This window comes from Fistularia commersonii, chromosome 2 (assembly GCF_037954325.1).
Source record: "Fistularia commersonii isolate RoL2024-O1a breed Wild chromosome 2, RoL_Fcom_v1.0, whole genome shotgun sequence".
Taxonomy (NCBI): Eukaryota; Metazoa; Chordata; class Actinopteri; order Syngnathiformes; family Fistulariidae; genus Fistularia; species Fistularia commersonii.
In genome coordinates this window covers 20,248,112-20,266,362 of record NC_141285.1, presented here as the reverse complement: position 1 = coordinate 20,266,362, position 18,251 = coordinate 20,248,112, and the positions used below count along the sequence as shown (strand labels likewise).

The following is an 18,251-nucleotide window of genomic DNA, read 5'->3' as shown; positions in this document are numbered from 1 at the left end:
TGGAGTATGTGGCTGCGTTCCCATTAGCTCTCACTGAACTTTTTTTTTTCATTCTTTTAAATCCACTCTCTGCCGTGTGGATGTCAAATCAACGTAGTTGTCAATGTCATGCATCATGTTTGCAGGTCAAGCATTAATTAGAAAAATCAAAAAGAGCGAAGCTGATTTTCTTTTCTGCTAATCTTAGAGCCGGCACCTTTACCACCGCTTTGTGGTGACCTTTCTCTGCGACCTTGACAAAGCAGTATTCGACACGTGCCGTCCTACCGCAGCGAGTCAATGTGTCATGAACTGAATGCCCAAAGTAGCGGCTTGTATTGCCTCCATAGATCTTTTCCTTTCAGAGGATTTGACTTGATTTGACCCGGAGGACGTGGAATCCACTCTCGCAGCCTGACAAGATTCTTTGCAGGATGCTGTGCAGCTGAAGAGAGACAGCTGAGACAATGTGTGCTAGAAATGTTATGGGATAGAGACTGTCAGGGAAGATATTTATTCTTCTTCTGCACTATGCTGTTACCTGGGACGTCTCCTGTGTATAGTATATATCTTATCAACCACTAACTTGCAGACAGCAGTATCGTTCGGTGTTGATGTGATGCATTAAGACCCGGCCTTTCATCTCATCAAAGAACACCATCAGGCCTAACTTTTCCCTCCGTCTCCCCCATATTCCTTTCTGTCCTCACTAAACCAGGGAAAACTCTTTATTTCCCACTCCCCTTTTACTTCATCAGCCCAGGGAGCAAGACTTGTACCTTTGTGCCGTAGCTGTTTCAAAAAAAGGGTTTGCGATGCGCCTGTGTATTATTGACTGATTCCTTGATAGCTCCCTTCCTCTAATTCATTCATTCATTCATCAGCTATACCATTTATCCTGAAGTCAGGGTCGCCCGGGGGTGCTGGAGCCTATCCCAGCTGTCATTGGTTGAGAGGTGGGTTTCACCCTGGACAAGGCGCCGGTCGATCACAGGGCCACAAATAGAGACATACAACCATTCACTCTGTCATTTACACATCAAATAGAGACAAACAACTATTCACTGTTCACACATATGGCTAATTTAGTGTCTCTAATGAATCTCCTGCACGTTTTTTTTTTTTTTTTTTGGATTATGGGAGGAAAGTGGAGAACCCGGTTGTAAACTTCACCCAGAAAAGCCCCATGTCGGAATTGAGCCGTCTTCCTGTGAGGTGGAAGCACTGGGCACTGGGCCTACATGTGCCCCCTTCTACTAATATACAGAACTGTCTCAGAGAATTAGAATATTGTGATAAAGAACTTTATCTTCTATAATGCAATTAAAAAAAAACAAAAATAACTTTTTAATGATATTCTAATATTTTGAGATAGGATTTTTGAGTTTCCTTAAGATGTAAGCCATAATCGGCATATTAAAATAATAAAAGGCTTGCATTTTTGTTTTTTTTAATTGCATTGCAGAAGATAAAGAACTTTATCACAATATTCTAATTTTCTGAGACAGTCCTGTATAACGAAAAAATAAAAATCCTGGCTCGGGCCACTGTCCTGCAGTTATTGTCATATCATTCTTATGAGCAATAAAAGTAGTATGGGTGGTGAGTCAAAAGAGAAATCAGTGTCATATGGTAGCTGATAGTATATTTCTGAGCTGTAATGAAAATAAGCAATTTGGGCTGTGTACTTATGATATGTTTGAACGCTGCTAGTATTTACCCCGATCCAATATATCCATAAAAGACCTATATTGCCTTATAAACAGATGAATCCCCCCTGCGCATATTATTTATGGTCTGCACACTTTTGTATGCCGCATGACAGCGATTTATGCAAAACAAATACCCTAAACAAGTTGGGTTATATTTTCAATCTGCGAGATTTCCGCGTGAATCATCACGGTTTTATTTTGACCTGTCAAAGGACATAAATGCTTGCTTGCTTGTCTGGCACCGTGCCGACGATCAACCTGAAGACCCTCCTTCTGCTTGGATGAGAGGATGACATTGCGGTGCATTAAAGTACTCAAGAGCAATCCTCCCGCAGTACGTGACCGGAGTCGGAGGCGGAATCGACTTGAAAGGAGTTTTCATTCGATCCTCACTCCCTGATCTGCATATCAAAAAAATGAGATTCTTTAATATGACAAGGTTTGTGAAAGAGTGACAAATCTAGCACGAAGTGTAGGGATTTATTATTCAAAATGCTGGTTATATTTACGTCTTCATCTACATTTTTCAATGTTTAAAGGACAGGAATAGAAAACAAGCTATAGAAGATTGACTTGCTGTAAATAGAACTAGAAATAGAACTCTGCTTGTTGTCTTTTCCAATAGTCAAGATCTGTAATAAGTGTTTGGAATAGAAAATTAAATCTGAACACATGTGCCCTAAATGTTAACGCATTTGACTTTTCCATTATCCGTCTCTTTTTCGACCCTTTACGATAAAAAGCTCAATTATCATTTTAATTTCTTGTTTTTGTTTATTCACATTATTTCTTTGGATAACTGATATTTAATTTAATAACACGTAGCATGTTCTTCATGCCCTTCTTTTCTCAACAACATGTTGTGCTGCTGCTGCTGCTCTTATGATTTCCAAATTTTGGGATTCTATTTTATTCTTTTCTTTTTCTATCCCGTCGTATGTGGTCTTGTCAACAAAATTGTTGTTGAACCGGCAACATTTCATAGTAGCTGTGATTTATCGCAACTGCAGTCTTCTGTTTCCCCTGCAGGTGTCCAACCTCTACCTCTATGACAGTGTTTTGATGCTGGCCAATGCCTTCTACAGAAAACTTGAGGACAGGAAATGGCACAGCATGGCAAGCCTGAACTGCATGAGGAAGTCTACCAAGCCGTGGAATGGAGGGTGGTCCATGTTGGACACCATCCAAAAGGTATTAATAGGGAACAAAATGATGAAATTATGTTCTGTTATCACGTTCTGTGTCTGGTGTTGTTTGTCAGTCATCTGTCGACCACAGATCCATCGTGTGTAGGTCAGTTTGAAAACATCCCCATATTTAAATTAATAAATTTAAAATTAAAACATAATAATAATAATAATAATAATAATAATAATAATGATAATAGTAATGTAGCAATATTATTATATTATTTATCATCATTATAATTGCTATCAATAATCATAATAGTTATAATGATAACCAAATAACCAATAACAACCATAACAAATAATTTTGTTGTACTTGTTAATACATGAATGAATCAAATGAAATACACCATCTACAGGAAGCTGAATATTAAATGCGATCTCTAGGTTTTGCTGCAGGATTGATTTGCGGCAGATTCTTCGACCCCCTTTACTCTTGTGTAACCCCCCTTTCCGCTCTCAATGAAATAAGGCCGCATGTACTGGGAAGTGGCATGATTTTATCCGTTTCAATCCCATAATGGAATTTTCTATTGCCGCAGAATCTCAACTGGGACAGTAGATGATAGAGCAGCTTTCATCGTGTTTTGAAAAGGTGTATACAGTTCAAATCTAAAGTGAATTAATTTTATTCAGTCTATTTTTAAATCACAAACTGTACATTCTGTCAGTCCAGTTCAAGTGAGTTACGCCCTTAATGCGAAACAACTTTTATATCATCCTTCCTAACCTGTCTTAACCTTGTCATCATTACAATAATTATAATTATGATTATTATTATTAGTAGTAGTAGTATTGGTATCAGTATTACTGTTGTTGTCACTGTTTAGGTTATTACTATTATTATTATTGCCAGTAATAGTAGTAATATTGGGTGTGTTATTGTTATTGTTGTTGTTGTTGTTGTTGTTGTTGTTGTTGTTAGCATCATTGATATTATATATTACAGTTAGTACATAATATATTGGAATTATTATTATTATTACTATTATTATTATTATTATTATTATTGTTATCTGGTTATTTCAGGGATAACAAGGTTTTTTTTGACCATGACAAATGTGGTTGAAAAAATGCACTTGTGTACTGGAAGTGGACTTTTTGTGGAATTTGTGGAAAAGTAGGAAAAATATTGTGGAAAAACATCTGAGATAGACAATAATATTTGTTTAGGATTGGAGATAATTATATGTGGAATAGGGCAGCTCAGTAAGGTCCCGTATTCTCTGATGGTATGCTTTATGCATAATCATGACAAAAATGTAAATCAACTTAATTAATTTAATACAAACATTTGTAACCCTTGTTTGAAAATAACATGTATAATAGAACTTTTTATATACTAATGAATGCCTGCTGGCAGTTTTCCTTTAACGGCAAGTTGAAAAGTACATAGATAATAATGATAATGAAAAGAATGTTTTGACAACTCTCACTGAAGCTATATTTTGTGCCATTTGCTGCAGGGACGGATCAGCGGTCTGACGGGATTGATGGACTTCCGTGCCGAAGGCTCTAACTCTCATGTGCAATTTGAGATTCTTGGAACCATCTACAGTGAGACCTTCGGGAAAGATGTGAAACGGGTGAGACCCGCGTAATTTGCATGTGTTTAATCAACCCCCATATCAAAGGCACTTCCCACGGTATCCTGATGTTTAAGGCGAGATAAAATCCTGAATAATGAGTTATTTTTACTTTTTGTAATATCTACTCCATCTCTGCAGCTCGCGATTCTGTGTTAGTGGTTCATTGCCTTCTTTCAGAAACAGCAACGTTGCCGTGGAAGGATGCCTTCACCTTTTGTTTTTTATTAAGTTACGCAGTATGTGCTGGTTATAAATGCATTAGAACACAGTGCAATTAATTACAATTTCTTAATGAAAATCCACTTTAGAGGTCTTTTTGGCTGATATGCACAGCCTGTCCGTTCTAGAGGCAGGGCGTAAACAGCGGGCATTGTGAACATGCTGACAACAAAAAAAAAAACCTTTCCTTAGATACCGTCTTGTCGTTACCACTTGCCGTGAAAAGACAGACATGAAAGTTTTTATTTTCTCAGATCCCGCCTCCCCCACTGCAAACCTCTTAAATTTCATCCACTCTCGTAAAACCGGTATCTTGCACCGTTCGGCTCTGCTCTGAAAGTGAATTATTCATTCAGGTAAATACAGACCACATATGGCTCATTTACTACCAAGCAGAAGTACAGACCAGCGGGCAATCTGTCCTCAATTATCAGAATTTATCACAAATTTGAGTCTAATTCCTAAGATTCAGTAAACTATATTCTTACAAATCCCATTTGATTGATTGATTGTGTTTATCAACCTTTTTATATGAAAGACCACATGTTGAGTTTCATTTTAACACTTCATTTATATAGATTTTTTTAAATGCTCTAACATTTATATACAATATTACAGGTGCAACCTGGACAAATAATAATAAAATATCTTTTTCAAGTGCCAAATAAGTCAAAGTCAGGTTTATTGTCAATTTCTCCGCATGTGCCGGACATACAGATCGACAAGACATTTCTTACAATCCCAAGGTGACATGAAATTCACAAAATAATAATAATGGAGTGCAATTTAAATAATAAAGTGCACTATTACAATCTGTAAACATTATACTATAAGGTATAAGGTTGACTTGTTACTTAGACACTTTATAGTTTTATTTGTATTTCTTATTCTCCCCCCCCCCTTTTTTTTTTTACTGTTTATACAATTTCCTACTATTATTTATTATTGTTATGTTTTACTTGAAACTCTGGCACAACAATTTCCTTTGGGATAAATAAAGTTGTTCTTATTTTTATTCTTATTCTTACAAAGGTGTAAAGAATAAATTGCACGCAGATATAAACTGCTGGTAACCTTTGTCAATGAAGTAATTAATGCGCCACGAGAGTGTTACATTTTTTTTTTGTTTGTTTTTTTTAACCTGCCATACACATGTTATACTAGCAGAACATTTCTTTTCATTGTTATTACTAATTATTATATATCATTTATTTTTGAATTAGATCTACTGTACTAAGTCTCAGCCATTCCGTCCATTGTTGCAGACATACACTTTGAGTGATCGGACGACTCTCCGGAATTGATATTGGATCAAATGGGGACAATTCTGATCAATATTTAATGTTTACTTTCCCAGCTGGACACAGAAGCACTCAGGAACTATTATGCAAGGATGTCTAATCTTAACCGCACAATTTAGAATAAATAGATTCGAATAGAAATCAATATACTTTATTGATCTATTAAATGAGAAATTATAAGATGCAGTAGCAGCTTAACAAACTCTACGTATTAAAATCAAAATGTGAAATGGTTAACCAAACAAACATCCAGTACTTACTTTTGTAAGTCGCTTTGGATAAAAGCGTCTGCTAAATTACTGTAATGTAATTTAATGTAACTTACAAATACAAATAGTCAGTATTCAGTATCACAGAAGTCAGAGTTTTGATGTTTGTTTTATGTTCTGCTAATTTTTTTCTTAATACATAAAGAATCCAAACATTTCTCAATGGCTGATTTTTTTCACTTTTCTTTTTTTACTGGTTTTATTCTTTTTCTGGCTTCACCGGAGGCTGCAAAAAGACGGATCGGATTTTTATCAGCAGATGATTCCAGCAGATATCTCAACAGCAAAATTCACAGAGTGCCGCTGTCTAATTATTTAGAGTTTTTTTTGTTAGGCAGAAGCATTTCTACTGTTTTCAAAACCAGCAGTTTTCTGATCCCGGACACCAAAATTGACCAGGTTAACATTTACACCGATAACATTTAACCCCATCACTCTATAATCTGAGCTCATAACTTTGAATGTCATGCTCATTATCAACCCAGTGCAATGATTTAAATGATTTATCAAATAAAAGGCTTGTTGCGTAAGACGGTACAATCTTAACTCAGGACATTTGGGGAAAAAAATGAGTCAGAGCACGGAGGGCAAAATATTGTATTTGGCCAAAAGTATTTGTTCACCTGCCTTAACTTGCATATGAACTTGAGGGACATCCCATTCCTAATCCATAGGGTTCAATATGACATTGGTCCGCCCTTTGAAGCTATTGCAGCTTCAATTCTTCTGGGAAGGCTGCCCACAAAGTCCAGGAGTGTGTTTATGGGAACTTTTGATCATTCTTCCAGAAGCCTGGCTCTCAGTCTCCGCTCTAATTCATCCCAAAGGTGTTCTGTCAGGTTCAGGTCAGGACTCTGTGCAGGCCAGTCAAGTTTCATCCACACCAGACTCTGTCATCCATGTCTTTATGGACCTTGCTTTGTGCACTGGTGCACAGTCATGTCGGAGAACGAAGGGGCCAGCTCCAAAATGTTCCCACAAAGTTGGGACCATGGAATTGTCCAAAATCGCTCGGTATGCCGAAGCTTTCAGAGTTCTTTTCACTGGAACTAAAGGGCCGAGCCCAGCTGCTGAGAAACAACCCCACACCATAATCCCCCACTCCACCAAACTTCACAGTTGGCACAATGCAGTCATACAAGTACCGTTCTCCTGGCAACCGCCAAACCCAGACTCATCCATCAGATTGCCAGATGGAGAAGCACAATTCGTCACTCCAGAGAACGCATGTCCACGGTTTACGTGGCCTACCGCTTCGTGGCTGAGTTGTTGTCATTCCCTAACTCTTCCATGTTCTTATGATACAGCTACAAGTTGATCGTGGAATATTTAGAGTTTGTAAACACAGTCCATGGAACGCCCAATTCCGATTATTTGGATGGGTGAGCGAATACTTTTGACCATATAGTGTACGTCTTAGCTGTTTGTTTGCTGCCGCAGGTGTCCTGATTCAGTCAGGGACCTCTTGTTGGATGAAGAGGAATTGAGTTTCTTGGCAATCTATGTAGAGCAGGACTGACCAGAAGCGGTAATGAAGATTTAATCACCACTCAGCCTAACTGAAATCATGACGCCAATTCATCATAATGTGGCCATTAGAGTGAGTGAGGAAGAGCCGCTGCGACACAATGTTGACACACAGACGCGGGGAGATTCATACCCGGCGTGTGTGAAGTCCAACGTTTCCCAGCATGAAACGTGCAAACGGGAGACCGAAATCACCGTCGCGGCCAAATGTGTATTATACGTGCGGGCCGGATCCAGGGAGAGTGTGTGCGGGCGCGCTAAAGATGGCCAGAGAGCCCAAACGCATGCAGGCAACTACTATCTCAGAACAGGCAGAGGTAGAAAGGGACGGCCAAGGCAGATAATGGGATGCCAAATTCATTCAGTACTGTTGTTTATTACCTGGCACGTCTATCTATGTGCTTGCCCACTACTTGGCAGAACCATTTCGTGAGAGAAAACAGATACAAATTCATGTTCCTCTCGTGTCTGTTTCTCTATATCTGGATACACGTCCGGCGTGTCCCTTGCCCGTGTTGCAGAAAACTGGTGGCGGCCATGAAAAAGCAATGCTATTATATCCAACAATCAGCCGTCCTTATTTTGCCCCCCCCCCCTTCTTTTTTCCATCTTGTCATCCATCTCACCATCCACTGCAGCTTCTCATCTCTTCTACCACTTTACATCCACCACAGCATTTCTCTCTATTTTTCAGCTCTGGTTTCATCCCTCTCCATCATCATTTATCTGCATTCAGTCCGTTTTCTCCCTGGCCTGATGGCTCTTAGATGAGGCATCTTTCTGGTTAGAAACTGTAATGAAGAGTGAAATACTATTTCCTGGATGGCCACTGTGAGTTTTCTCCACCACGCAGCGCTGCTGCAGAGTGATCGATGCTGTTGTTGTTGCCTTGGTTTCCCAGTTTGCGCTTATTGACGTGTCAGCTCGGTTCGAAGCAGATATTGCTAATGACTTCCAGTTTACATGAGGCTCTCCGTCTATTCATTTGAATGTAATTGTTCCTTCTGGCAAGCCATTCTGTTGGCGCCAGTCAGAGAAATCTCTCAGATGCATCTGCTGCAACAAAACCGCCGTTAGAATATTATGGTTAGTCTTTTCCTTTTTATACAACATTTAAATATAATCTCATATTTTATAGAAACAAATTCCCGTCATATGGTCCTTCAAAATATAAGACATAGTTCTCATTTGATTTGATTGTAAATCACCTCATGTTCATTATCTTTAAATCATGGAAAGGGAAAAATGACATAGCAATGTATCATTCTCCAATTTCGAACATTTGCTATCTGACTAAAGTCGGTCAGCTGAAATCCTTAAAAATTCCCCAGCGCTGTGAATTTTAACCCTTTAATTCTTCATGTTTTAACACATTTTAAAAATCCTGGTCTTAGTTTGAGTCCTCATTGGGCTTAGACTTGCAGGTATAGTCCCCAGCTGCTCGCCAAATATGAAAAATAACAAATCGTCGCACCGTCCAACATTAATGAGAGCGGCGTTCCAGCTCTTGGCGCCAGCGCAGTCCCTCCACCTGAAGCTGCTTTTTAAGACGCACCTTGGCTGCACAGCCTCCTTCGCAGCTGAAAGTCAACACACTTATCTGAGTACTGGCAATCAGCTTCTCTTGTTTGTCATGTTGCCCGGGGGTACAGAACACAATTTCCCTACTAGCTATTTTCACACTTCACCCATTGGTATTCAGCAGCGAGGGGCAGAAGGATCCACTTTTTTGTCTCTGATTCAGAAGAAAGGGCAAGCACGGAATTATTGGGCCATATATTTTAGTGCTGCTCATTTCCTGTCATTGAACGTAATTCTGTATCTATTTTTAATTTTTACATTTAATTCGGACAATCGTCATGTAAGTTTCAATTGATATAAATGGTAAATGATCCGACTTTTAAGTCGTATTCAGTCTATAAGTATAAAACGTGAAACAAATCGTGCCAACATGAAGCTAAATCAGTGTTTTATTTTTATTTTTAAAAAGCAATTCCATTTGAAATGCAATAAAATGCATTCAATCATTGAAGCATTAATTTGACAATATCCATTTGGTGTTCTTTTATTATCACCACATTGACAAAATGACCCCGGGGGGGTTTCTGATTGGCTGAAGGTGTTATATACAATATATATATTATGTTATTGTGAATAAATGTGTGTGTGTCTGTCTTTATGTGTGTGTGTATGTTTGCGTGTGTGGGGGTGTGTTCATCCGTTTATAAATGGTCTTACCTTATACAGTGCTTTCACACCTTGCAGTTTCAAACATCAGATAGCTTTTAATCATTCCCACACCCCCACACGCACACGCACACACACACACACACACACACACACACACACACACATTCACATGACGGCGATCGTGCACATTGTTAACCAAACACATCGGTATACAGGGGAGGAGGGAATTGAACCAGCAACCCTTCAGATCAGATTAACACCCACTCTGTGTATGTTTGTGTGTGTGTGTGTGTGTATGTGTGTGTGTATACATATATATGTATACTTATACATGTATGTGTGTATGAATGGTCTTAACTTATATAGTGCTTTCACGCCTCCCAGTTTCAAACATTTAACCATTCACATGTACTGCATATATATAAATAAATACGTATTTTATTCAAAACAAGTTGAGGAGGCGTCTGTCAAGTTTATTTTGTTTGCATTCACCATGTCGTTGTTTTGATCATTCAGATGAGGTGCACACATTCATCACACTACCATATTTTCACAATAGTCGCAGCAGGCTGGGCCGACCTCAGAAAACGCAACTGTTTTAATACAAAAAATCCAATTCCAAAATAAAGATTGAGTTGTTAAATAAAACATTGAATCCTTTGATTGATATAAAAAATATTGCATTTTTCGTTGTAATCAAACCCCTTGGCCTCCTGACAGCAAGCATATTTTTAAATGACTCATACGCACTAAATGGTTTTCATGATGATACATCCTGTACGTCGTCTGAGGTCCACAGAACTTTGCATCTGTTTGCGCCTCTTCTGCAGATACTAAATATAAGCCCATGTTAAAGCAGTGAAACAATTCCTGTTGAACAAAAGTGCCATCTTGGGATAGTATTTATTCACACTGACAAATGCCTTTTTTACATACTATAAAATAGTGCACATCGACATTTTTTTTTTACATATTTATAACAAATGAATATATACATGCTGTAAGCTGCAGCAGGTCCAGAATGTGAATGAGAGAGTAAGAGGTTGTTTGTCTCTATTTGATGTGTGACTGAGAGTGAACAGATGTGCAGTTCGCCTCTGGGATACTTTAGTTTTCTCCCACTGTCCAAAACCATGTAGACGGTTCAGAAACCCAAACTGACAGAGTCCATGTCTTTACATGACAGTGGATGAGAGAGCGATTTTTATTTCCGATATGATATATGCATAAGAGAGTGAATGGTTGCGTTCCTCTTGCCCGGTCACAGTTCAGATAGCCCCCCTTGACCCTGAGTACAGGATAAGCTGTATAAGGAGTGACTATAGTGACATAGTGCGCACTGGGCACATTTAAAACTACTTTTTTTCGAAACCGACCCAATGTTTTTTTGTTATTTTTTAGTCCAGCTGTGAAACCAGCTGTTGTGTCGATATTCCATCATGGGAGCAGTCGCCACCATGGCTGCCAATATTTCTATAACACTTAGGCACCGACCTACGTCACTGACAAATAAATGTGGCGCAAAGTACCCTTCGCTTGCAGCACCATTGCTTAGTTCATGGCTGGTCTTTTGTCCGGAAACAGACATCTCCTGCCACAGGACCACACTTTTCATTGATGACACACACAGGCTGTGAAAAATAAACAAATAGAACAGCCGGAGGTTGTCATGGCAGGTAAATATAACATAACTAACAATACAGAAATGTCCCCGGGATAACACGAACAGTTTATTAAAAGCAATAAGTAAATGTGCTCATTTAGAATATCTCCATGGCGTGTTTTTTTTCTCGCCGCAAGTTTATGAGTGACAGATTTCTTTCATGCAGCAGAACAAACCCACCCCCTCCCACTCTTGTTCTTTTCCTCCTCTGTAAATTTTTCAGGTTTTCATTTTCCTGCTCCTGTTTTTTGATGTATGTCGGAGCAGTGCAATATGAAGTGTAGCTGTGAAAGGGTTCGGTGGCAGACGACTGCAATACCTTTCCTGTTCGGCTTTTGTACATCAAGACTGATAAGATGTCCTTTATCATGACAAATTTATACAGTCAGCTTTTTTTTCTTTCCTTTTGTGTCTGGTGATGAGAGATAGCACCACTGGCTTCTCATCAGCCACTCGTAACGGGGACGGAGGAAATACTAAACAGTCCAAATTTGGCTCATTTGATGAATGCACGTTGCAAATTAATGGATACAGCTAGAAGAAACAAAATGCTCCGGTATTAGAGGGTTTCTGACTAAGAGCTCTGAGAATACTTCTTTAGTTCAAAGTGGGAAAGTGCGCCTACTTTATGCGTAAGCTCGGACGGGTTTGCATTGTCTCGTGGCACAAAGGTCCCAATTGCCGTTGGAGTTTGCACGTTCCATTGTGCACTTCATACCGGTCCAGAAACAGCGTGGACAGATGGGTGGACTGATGGCAATTGATGGTTTTGTAAGCGTGCTCATAGTCACAGGACACAGACGTTATATAACGTGATAAGTTTTAGGAGTGGATGAAACAAAAATTTGTCACCGACGTTCAGTGGATCCGAGAAGCAAAAGCCATTTCGTCAATCCGACCAGTGCGGCAGACATGTTGGGTCAATGAGGGACTCTTCAGCATTATGGACTTGTCAATATGTAATCATCTGACACTCTCCACTTGCAGAAGGAAAGGAGATGGGTATCGCTACAAAAGGTTCAATCTATGGTTCTACATCCATAATGATGCCGTTTAAATGGTGGCATGAAAGGGTTCTTTCTTTTTCTTTTAAGATTTGAAGACCGCGCAGTAATTGAGGCAGTCGAGACACTATGACAGCGGGTCTTCTCAAAATCCCATCCTTTTGTTGCTCTCAAAACTCCCATTGGCATTTACTCAGCCCTATTACAGATGATAATTTTAAGATATCGAGCATCGCGGCCATCAGCTAAATAGCTCTACTGTCATTATTGCGACCTTTGAAAATATATTTTTAGATCTTTTAAGCTCGAGAGACATTGATGGGGAATGTCGAGAGGACCAAGGGAACGACGCGTTGGAAAAGGTCAAGCTATCTAATCCACTTGCTGCCACAGTACACCCTATACAATATCTTAAGCTGGCCTTACACCTTAAGGTACTGAAAAGATTTTGAAAAGACTTGTGTAAAGCTATCATCTCACACCACCTTTGAAGCTAGTTTTTTAGCATTTGAAGTCTCAGCATAGTCTGATCTTACATCTAAAGACATTGAAAAGATTTGGAAAAGACTTGTGGAAAACTATAGATACATTCTTTCAGCAAATTGGCCCACCCTGCAATGTTTTCACCCGGTATTTGCAGAGTCTGCTATTTCAGTCCATCGCTTTTCCTTCTCCACTTGGTCCTGATACGTCCTGAGGGTTGATATTGTACAAGCTGGGTTCTTCCCGCAGCTCCACCATCCAATCATCTTTCCAGACGGTGATCGGGACGTCTTTTGCGGTTACCGTTCACCCATACCGCCAAAAAATTCCATCTCTGCCGCCAATGTCGCTCTGGTCATTGTTTGTCTACCAGGTTTCCTGGTTCTGTTTGGGCTAGAGGGCATCTATCGGTTGTTGATTTTGTAACATCACTGGAAAGACCTGGGATCATATCGAACAAGTTTGATGTTGTCATAAACCCAAGACTAGGAAAAGACTGAGCTACGACTGCACTAAAACTACTCAGATTACCACTTAATATTTAACGGCGGAGATGACGGGAACACAGTGTGTCTCCAGTAAGACTCCAGTAAGACTCCAAAGATTGAAAATCATAAGGCATAAGCCCAGCATTAGTCAGTCAGCATATGTCAGAGCTTCCTGAATACTGCTATTGTCCCTGGGATGTAGAATACTTCCCAAAGCGTATAGGAGGTGCCATTAGAGACAACCAAGGGTTTTGATCTAACCCTCTCAGCGCATATTTTTAGGGATATCCAACACCTCAACCCTCTAGGTGCTGACACTTCAAAGACATAAGCTGTGAAAAAATAAAACTTTTCTGAAGACATTTGGCACTGCGCAACATTCTGATTTCTTTCATGTATTAGTGAGTATTTTCCTTTTTTTTTTTTTTTTATATATTATACACAACCCTCTGAACACGCCCTTGAAAATTTCAAATTGAATGTCTTCCTGATTTGCCGGGGACAAAACACAGTCCACTAACATTTGAAAGTAATTATCGATCCAAACGCTGCATCCGTGGAGCTGCAGCACAGAGATCTCCCGCGTCCAGTCAAGTGTTACTTATTCGCGCGCAGGTGATGTGGATTTGCTATGTGTTTGTGACCTTCCCGGCGGAGTCTCGGTGTGCAGACCTCTGTGAAGTGAAAGTGTTCCTCTTTAGTGTTCTTCAATTTAAAGAGCAGAGATTGTGCCCAGTTTTTCACTGGGGACAAAGCTGCTCATGGAGAAAATAGACCCCTGTGAAGCAGACAATAGAAACTGACATTTTGCCCTTACACCAGCAAGATAGCTATGGGAGTGCCAGTGCCACATAAACAAAGCTGGCACACTACTTTTACATTTTGTATATTACAGTGTATTTTAAAAAAAAAATCAATAATACATCATGGGAGTCATCTGTAATTGTAACAACTGCAGCACAAGTTAGCCTATTTCTATCATTTAAGAACTGGATATGTATACGGATATGTATCCGGTACACCTCTCAGGAAGAAGGTCCATGGTTCAAATTCGACATTGCAGGCCTTTTTGTGTGGAGCTTGCATGTTCTGGCAGTCCTCTCGCAGTCCAAAAATATGCATTAGGTTAACTGGAAAGCCTAATATGGCCATATGTGTGAACGAGAAAGTGAATGGTTCTTTATGTGGCCCTGTGATCGATCCAGGGTGAACACCGTCTCTCGCCCAAAGTGAGGAAGTATAGGCTCCAGCACACCGGCAATCTTGACTGTAGGAGAATAGATGATGATTGAATAAATTATTTTTTTTATTTGATGGTAATTTAAAGTAACTTATTACCCGTTTTATTTTTTTTCAAATTTTTATCAATTATTCATTTATTTATTTAGATTTTTTTTTTTTTTTACCTAGAATAGGAGGGTTAAGCTGATTGGAAACATTTATGTCCGTGTTGGTCACCATGTACATGCAGGGTGTCTGGCAAATTCAAAATCATGTACGTTTTACATTAAATGAAGCGGGAGATTGCTATCAGAAACTGCAGCAGTATCCAGGTTAATAAGCATTCATTTGATGTTCAGAAAATGAACGAAGTTTAGATTTGGATACCAATTCCAATACCCAGTACATGCAGTGTCGCAATATAGATCGGTTTGTATTCATTTAAAAACAAACTCTTTCAGTTCCACCTTTACGGGCAACAGCGAATGTGCATTTATTTCCATATCTTCAGGCATTTGATTAGTATTTACCATTCTAAATCCAAGGACATTCGAAAAGAATAAAACATCAAATGGACCAATTCAATATTTGAAATTTACTTTACAATTGATCTTTGGACATTGCTAAATAACCAAATAACACAGGAATTTAAATCATAGTTTTTTCTTTTACTTTATGGTATTACACTTTCATGTTAAAGTTATACTCACAATTTTTTATGTACTTGATTTAACAATTTTATTTTACAAGCTTCAAACAGCATTTAATATTTCTCTCCAGTCAGCCTGAGATTTCTTTTTTTTAGAACCGACTCATGGATTGCCGTGTTATATAAAGTCACTGAAGTTATGAAATGTCACCGCTATCTGATATATGTGGTTCTCATCGAGCGTACGGCGGGATGTCGATGTCAGTCGGTAAATGAGATCTCTAATCAGCCACATACAGGCCTCTGCTGGTAGCCAGCAGGGGCCTCGACGATGTAGTGTAGCATTTATCCTCTCCAGTGCCTTTTTTTTTTTTTTCTTTTGTTCAAACACTGCTCGGCAAGGTGTTTAAATCATTTGATTTCCCATTAACGCTGTTTAAAAAGTTCCCCTGCAGTGGCGCTGAAGCGCCGCACCGCTGCAACCAACCCCTAGAGGAGCTGCATGTTGCGTGTCTCACCACCACCTCTGCCGTTTATGTCGAGCCATCGCATCCCAAGATAAAATGGATCATTGCCTGCGCTCTGCACATACAGCTGATGCGCTGGTTACGAAAATACTGTATTATTCAAATTCAGGAAATTACAGGTAGCTTTTTTTTGTTGCTGCAGCTTTGTGCAGCCTCATAGATCGGGCTTTTTTTGGTTTTGGTTTTGCTGTTACTGCCAATGAGAAAAACAAATACTGAATGAAAGTGAATGCTGTTTAAGGTTTGTGTTTCTGTAAGACTGATACATCCATAACGCAATTTCTCCAACTGATTTACACACTCGAGCACTCACAGGGAGCAGATCCTCACAATTTGCAAAGAGGTAACCTAGTGTTTACACAGACAAAGTGCCCTCCTCGTGGTATTGTTAGTTAATGAATGAATCGAGAGCCGCTTACAGATTATCAAAACAACAAGTAGACTCGGGTTTTCAATCAAATGGATGTAGATTAACGTGTGTTGTGTTTACAATACACAGCTCCACGTCATTGGCATTCACTTAACCCAGAAACACACAGGTTGCACATGTCCGAAACATTATTAACTGATATGAATGGGGAAAATGAATAAAAAATAACCCATACAAAATATGAATATATATATATGATAAATTGTGATAATGATAATAATAATTGTATGATCAAGTTTTTTATCATTATTATTATTATTATTATTGGTAGTAGTAGTAGTAGTAATAATCATAATGATAATAATGATGAATAGTATTTGATTGTATTTTTATTGGTTTTTTTTTTTTCGGAATTGTATAATTGTCTGTATTTTCTCATCTGGAGTTGTAAATGTGTTAGTGATGGATATCTGTGCTCGCTCATCTGGCACTTGCCATCAGTCTCTGCCGGCAGCATGACGGATATGCACAGGACTGCAAAATTTAGAAAAGCGTAATGACAATATGCTCCGTCTTCTGCTCTTTGGATTTCCGTGCTCGAAATATAAGTGCTCTTATCCAGTCAAGTGAAAGAGCGAAGGAGGTTAAAAATTCCATGCAGCTCCAGTTTAATGTTAAGCTCCGAAAGTGGCGATGAAATATGGAAACTTCAGATATCGCTCTGTCTATCGCTCTTCCCTCTCTGACCTCGGGCGTGTCTTTCTCCTTAATTTTGAATTAAATGACCGGGGCCAGTCTTTCAGCATTTCATATTAACCTCCCTCTCCTGATAAATGTGAGTCATATAAGTTGATTTAAATGGATACAAATGTGCCAAAAATAAGACTCAAGGACAGTTTCTCCTTCCCAGAAATAACTTTTTTAAGCTCTAACCCAAGCTGTGATATTGTGTCCCTATCACAGAATGAGTAATTCACAACTGCGTCACAGGGTGGTTTCTTTTTCTTTTGAAACAACTTTATAAATGGAATAAATAAAATATAACTCATAGTGCTTGGATCGTATTTAGTCACATTTTAAGCAAATTTAGTATCTAGCATCTGATAAATGGGAAATCCGTATTCCTAAATGAAAAACGAGAGAAGCGTTGGCAGAAGTTTATTAAAACTTCTTGGTTGACTAATCTCGCGAAGCAGAAAGCGCAATTTGCATAACCTTTTAACCCGTACCTGCGTTGACTTTCTTCCTTTGCCTTGAGAAAAAAAAAATTGGGATTAGACAGGAACACAGAGGCGAACTTTGAGCCGAAAAGGCTTGTTGTCTGTCCCGAGGCCACCTCTCTTGTCCTGTCATCTCCAATCCGACAGACGCTGCCAAGCCACGGCTCAGATTCCTGAGGAATCCTTGTCCAGCTGGCAGCGGCGATTAAGAATTTAAACGACATTCCCCCCTTCGCAAAGTGAGACACAGCTCAAAATGCTGACAGCGGAGGGGATTTAAAGAAGGATACCACGATTTTAGAGTGCCCGGAATTTCTTGTCCGCTTCCTGTTTCACCGCGTTTGCGCATCGGAGATCGCAACCGTTCCGAGCTTTTAATCGTTCCCCGCTCTTGATGACGCTCATCGTCGACATCCCCCTCCGGATGACTGATGGAAAAGTGTAGAGTAGATGCTTGTCAGTGTCTTTTTGTGGCAACTGGACTTGAATATCTCCCCTTGAAGATGTTTCACGTCTCATCTGAGAGGCTTCCTCAGTTCGGGAAGTACCTCAAGGGTACACCCACCATCTTATTACAAGATGTTTCATGATGTTGATTTTACACAGTTCATGAGCCCATATGTCTGTTTGTTTTTGTTTTTTTTTCCCCCCCC

The 18,251-nt window shown here is 39.3% G+C and overlaps 1 protein-coding gene across 3 annotated transcripts in view; it reads left to right on the top strand.

The window, feature by feature from the left end:
• Nucleotides 1–18,251, top strand: part of grid1a (glutamate receptor, ionotropic, delta 1a) — a 292,750-nt gene that overhangs the window by 249,688 nt on the left and 24,811 nt on the right. For all 3 annotated transcript variants that reach the window (XM_086172135.1, XM_086172144.1, XM_086172127.1), the window contains 2 exons: nt 2,721–2,882; nt 4,345–4,464. In XM_086172135.1, coding sequence (XP_086028261.1) covers nt 2,721–2,882; nt 4,345–4,464 — 282 coding nt within the window. The remainder of the gene's footprint in view (nt 1–2,720; nt 2,883–4,344; nt 4,465–18,251) is intronic.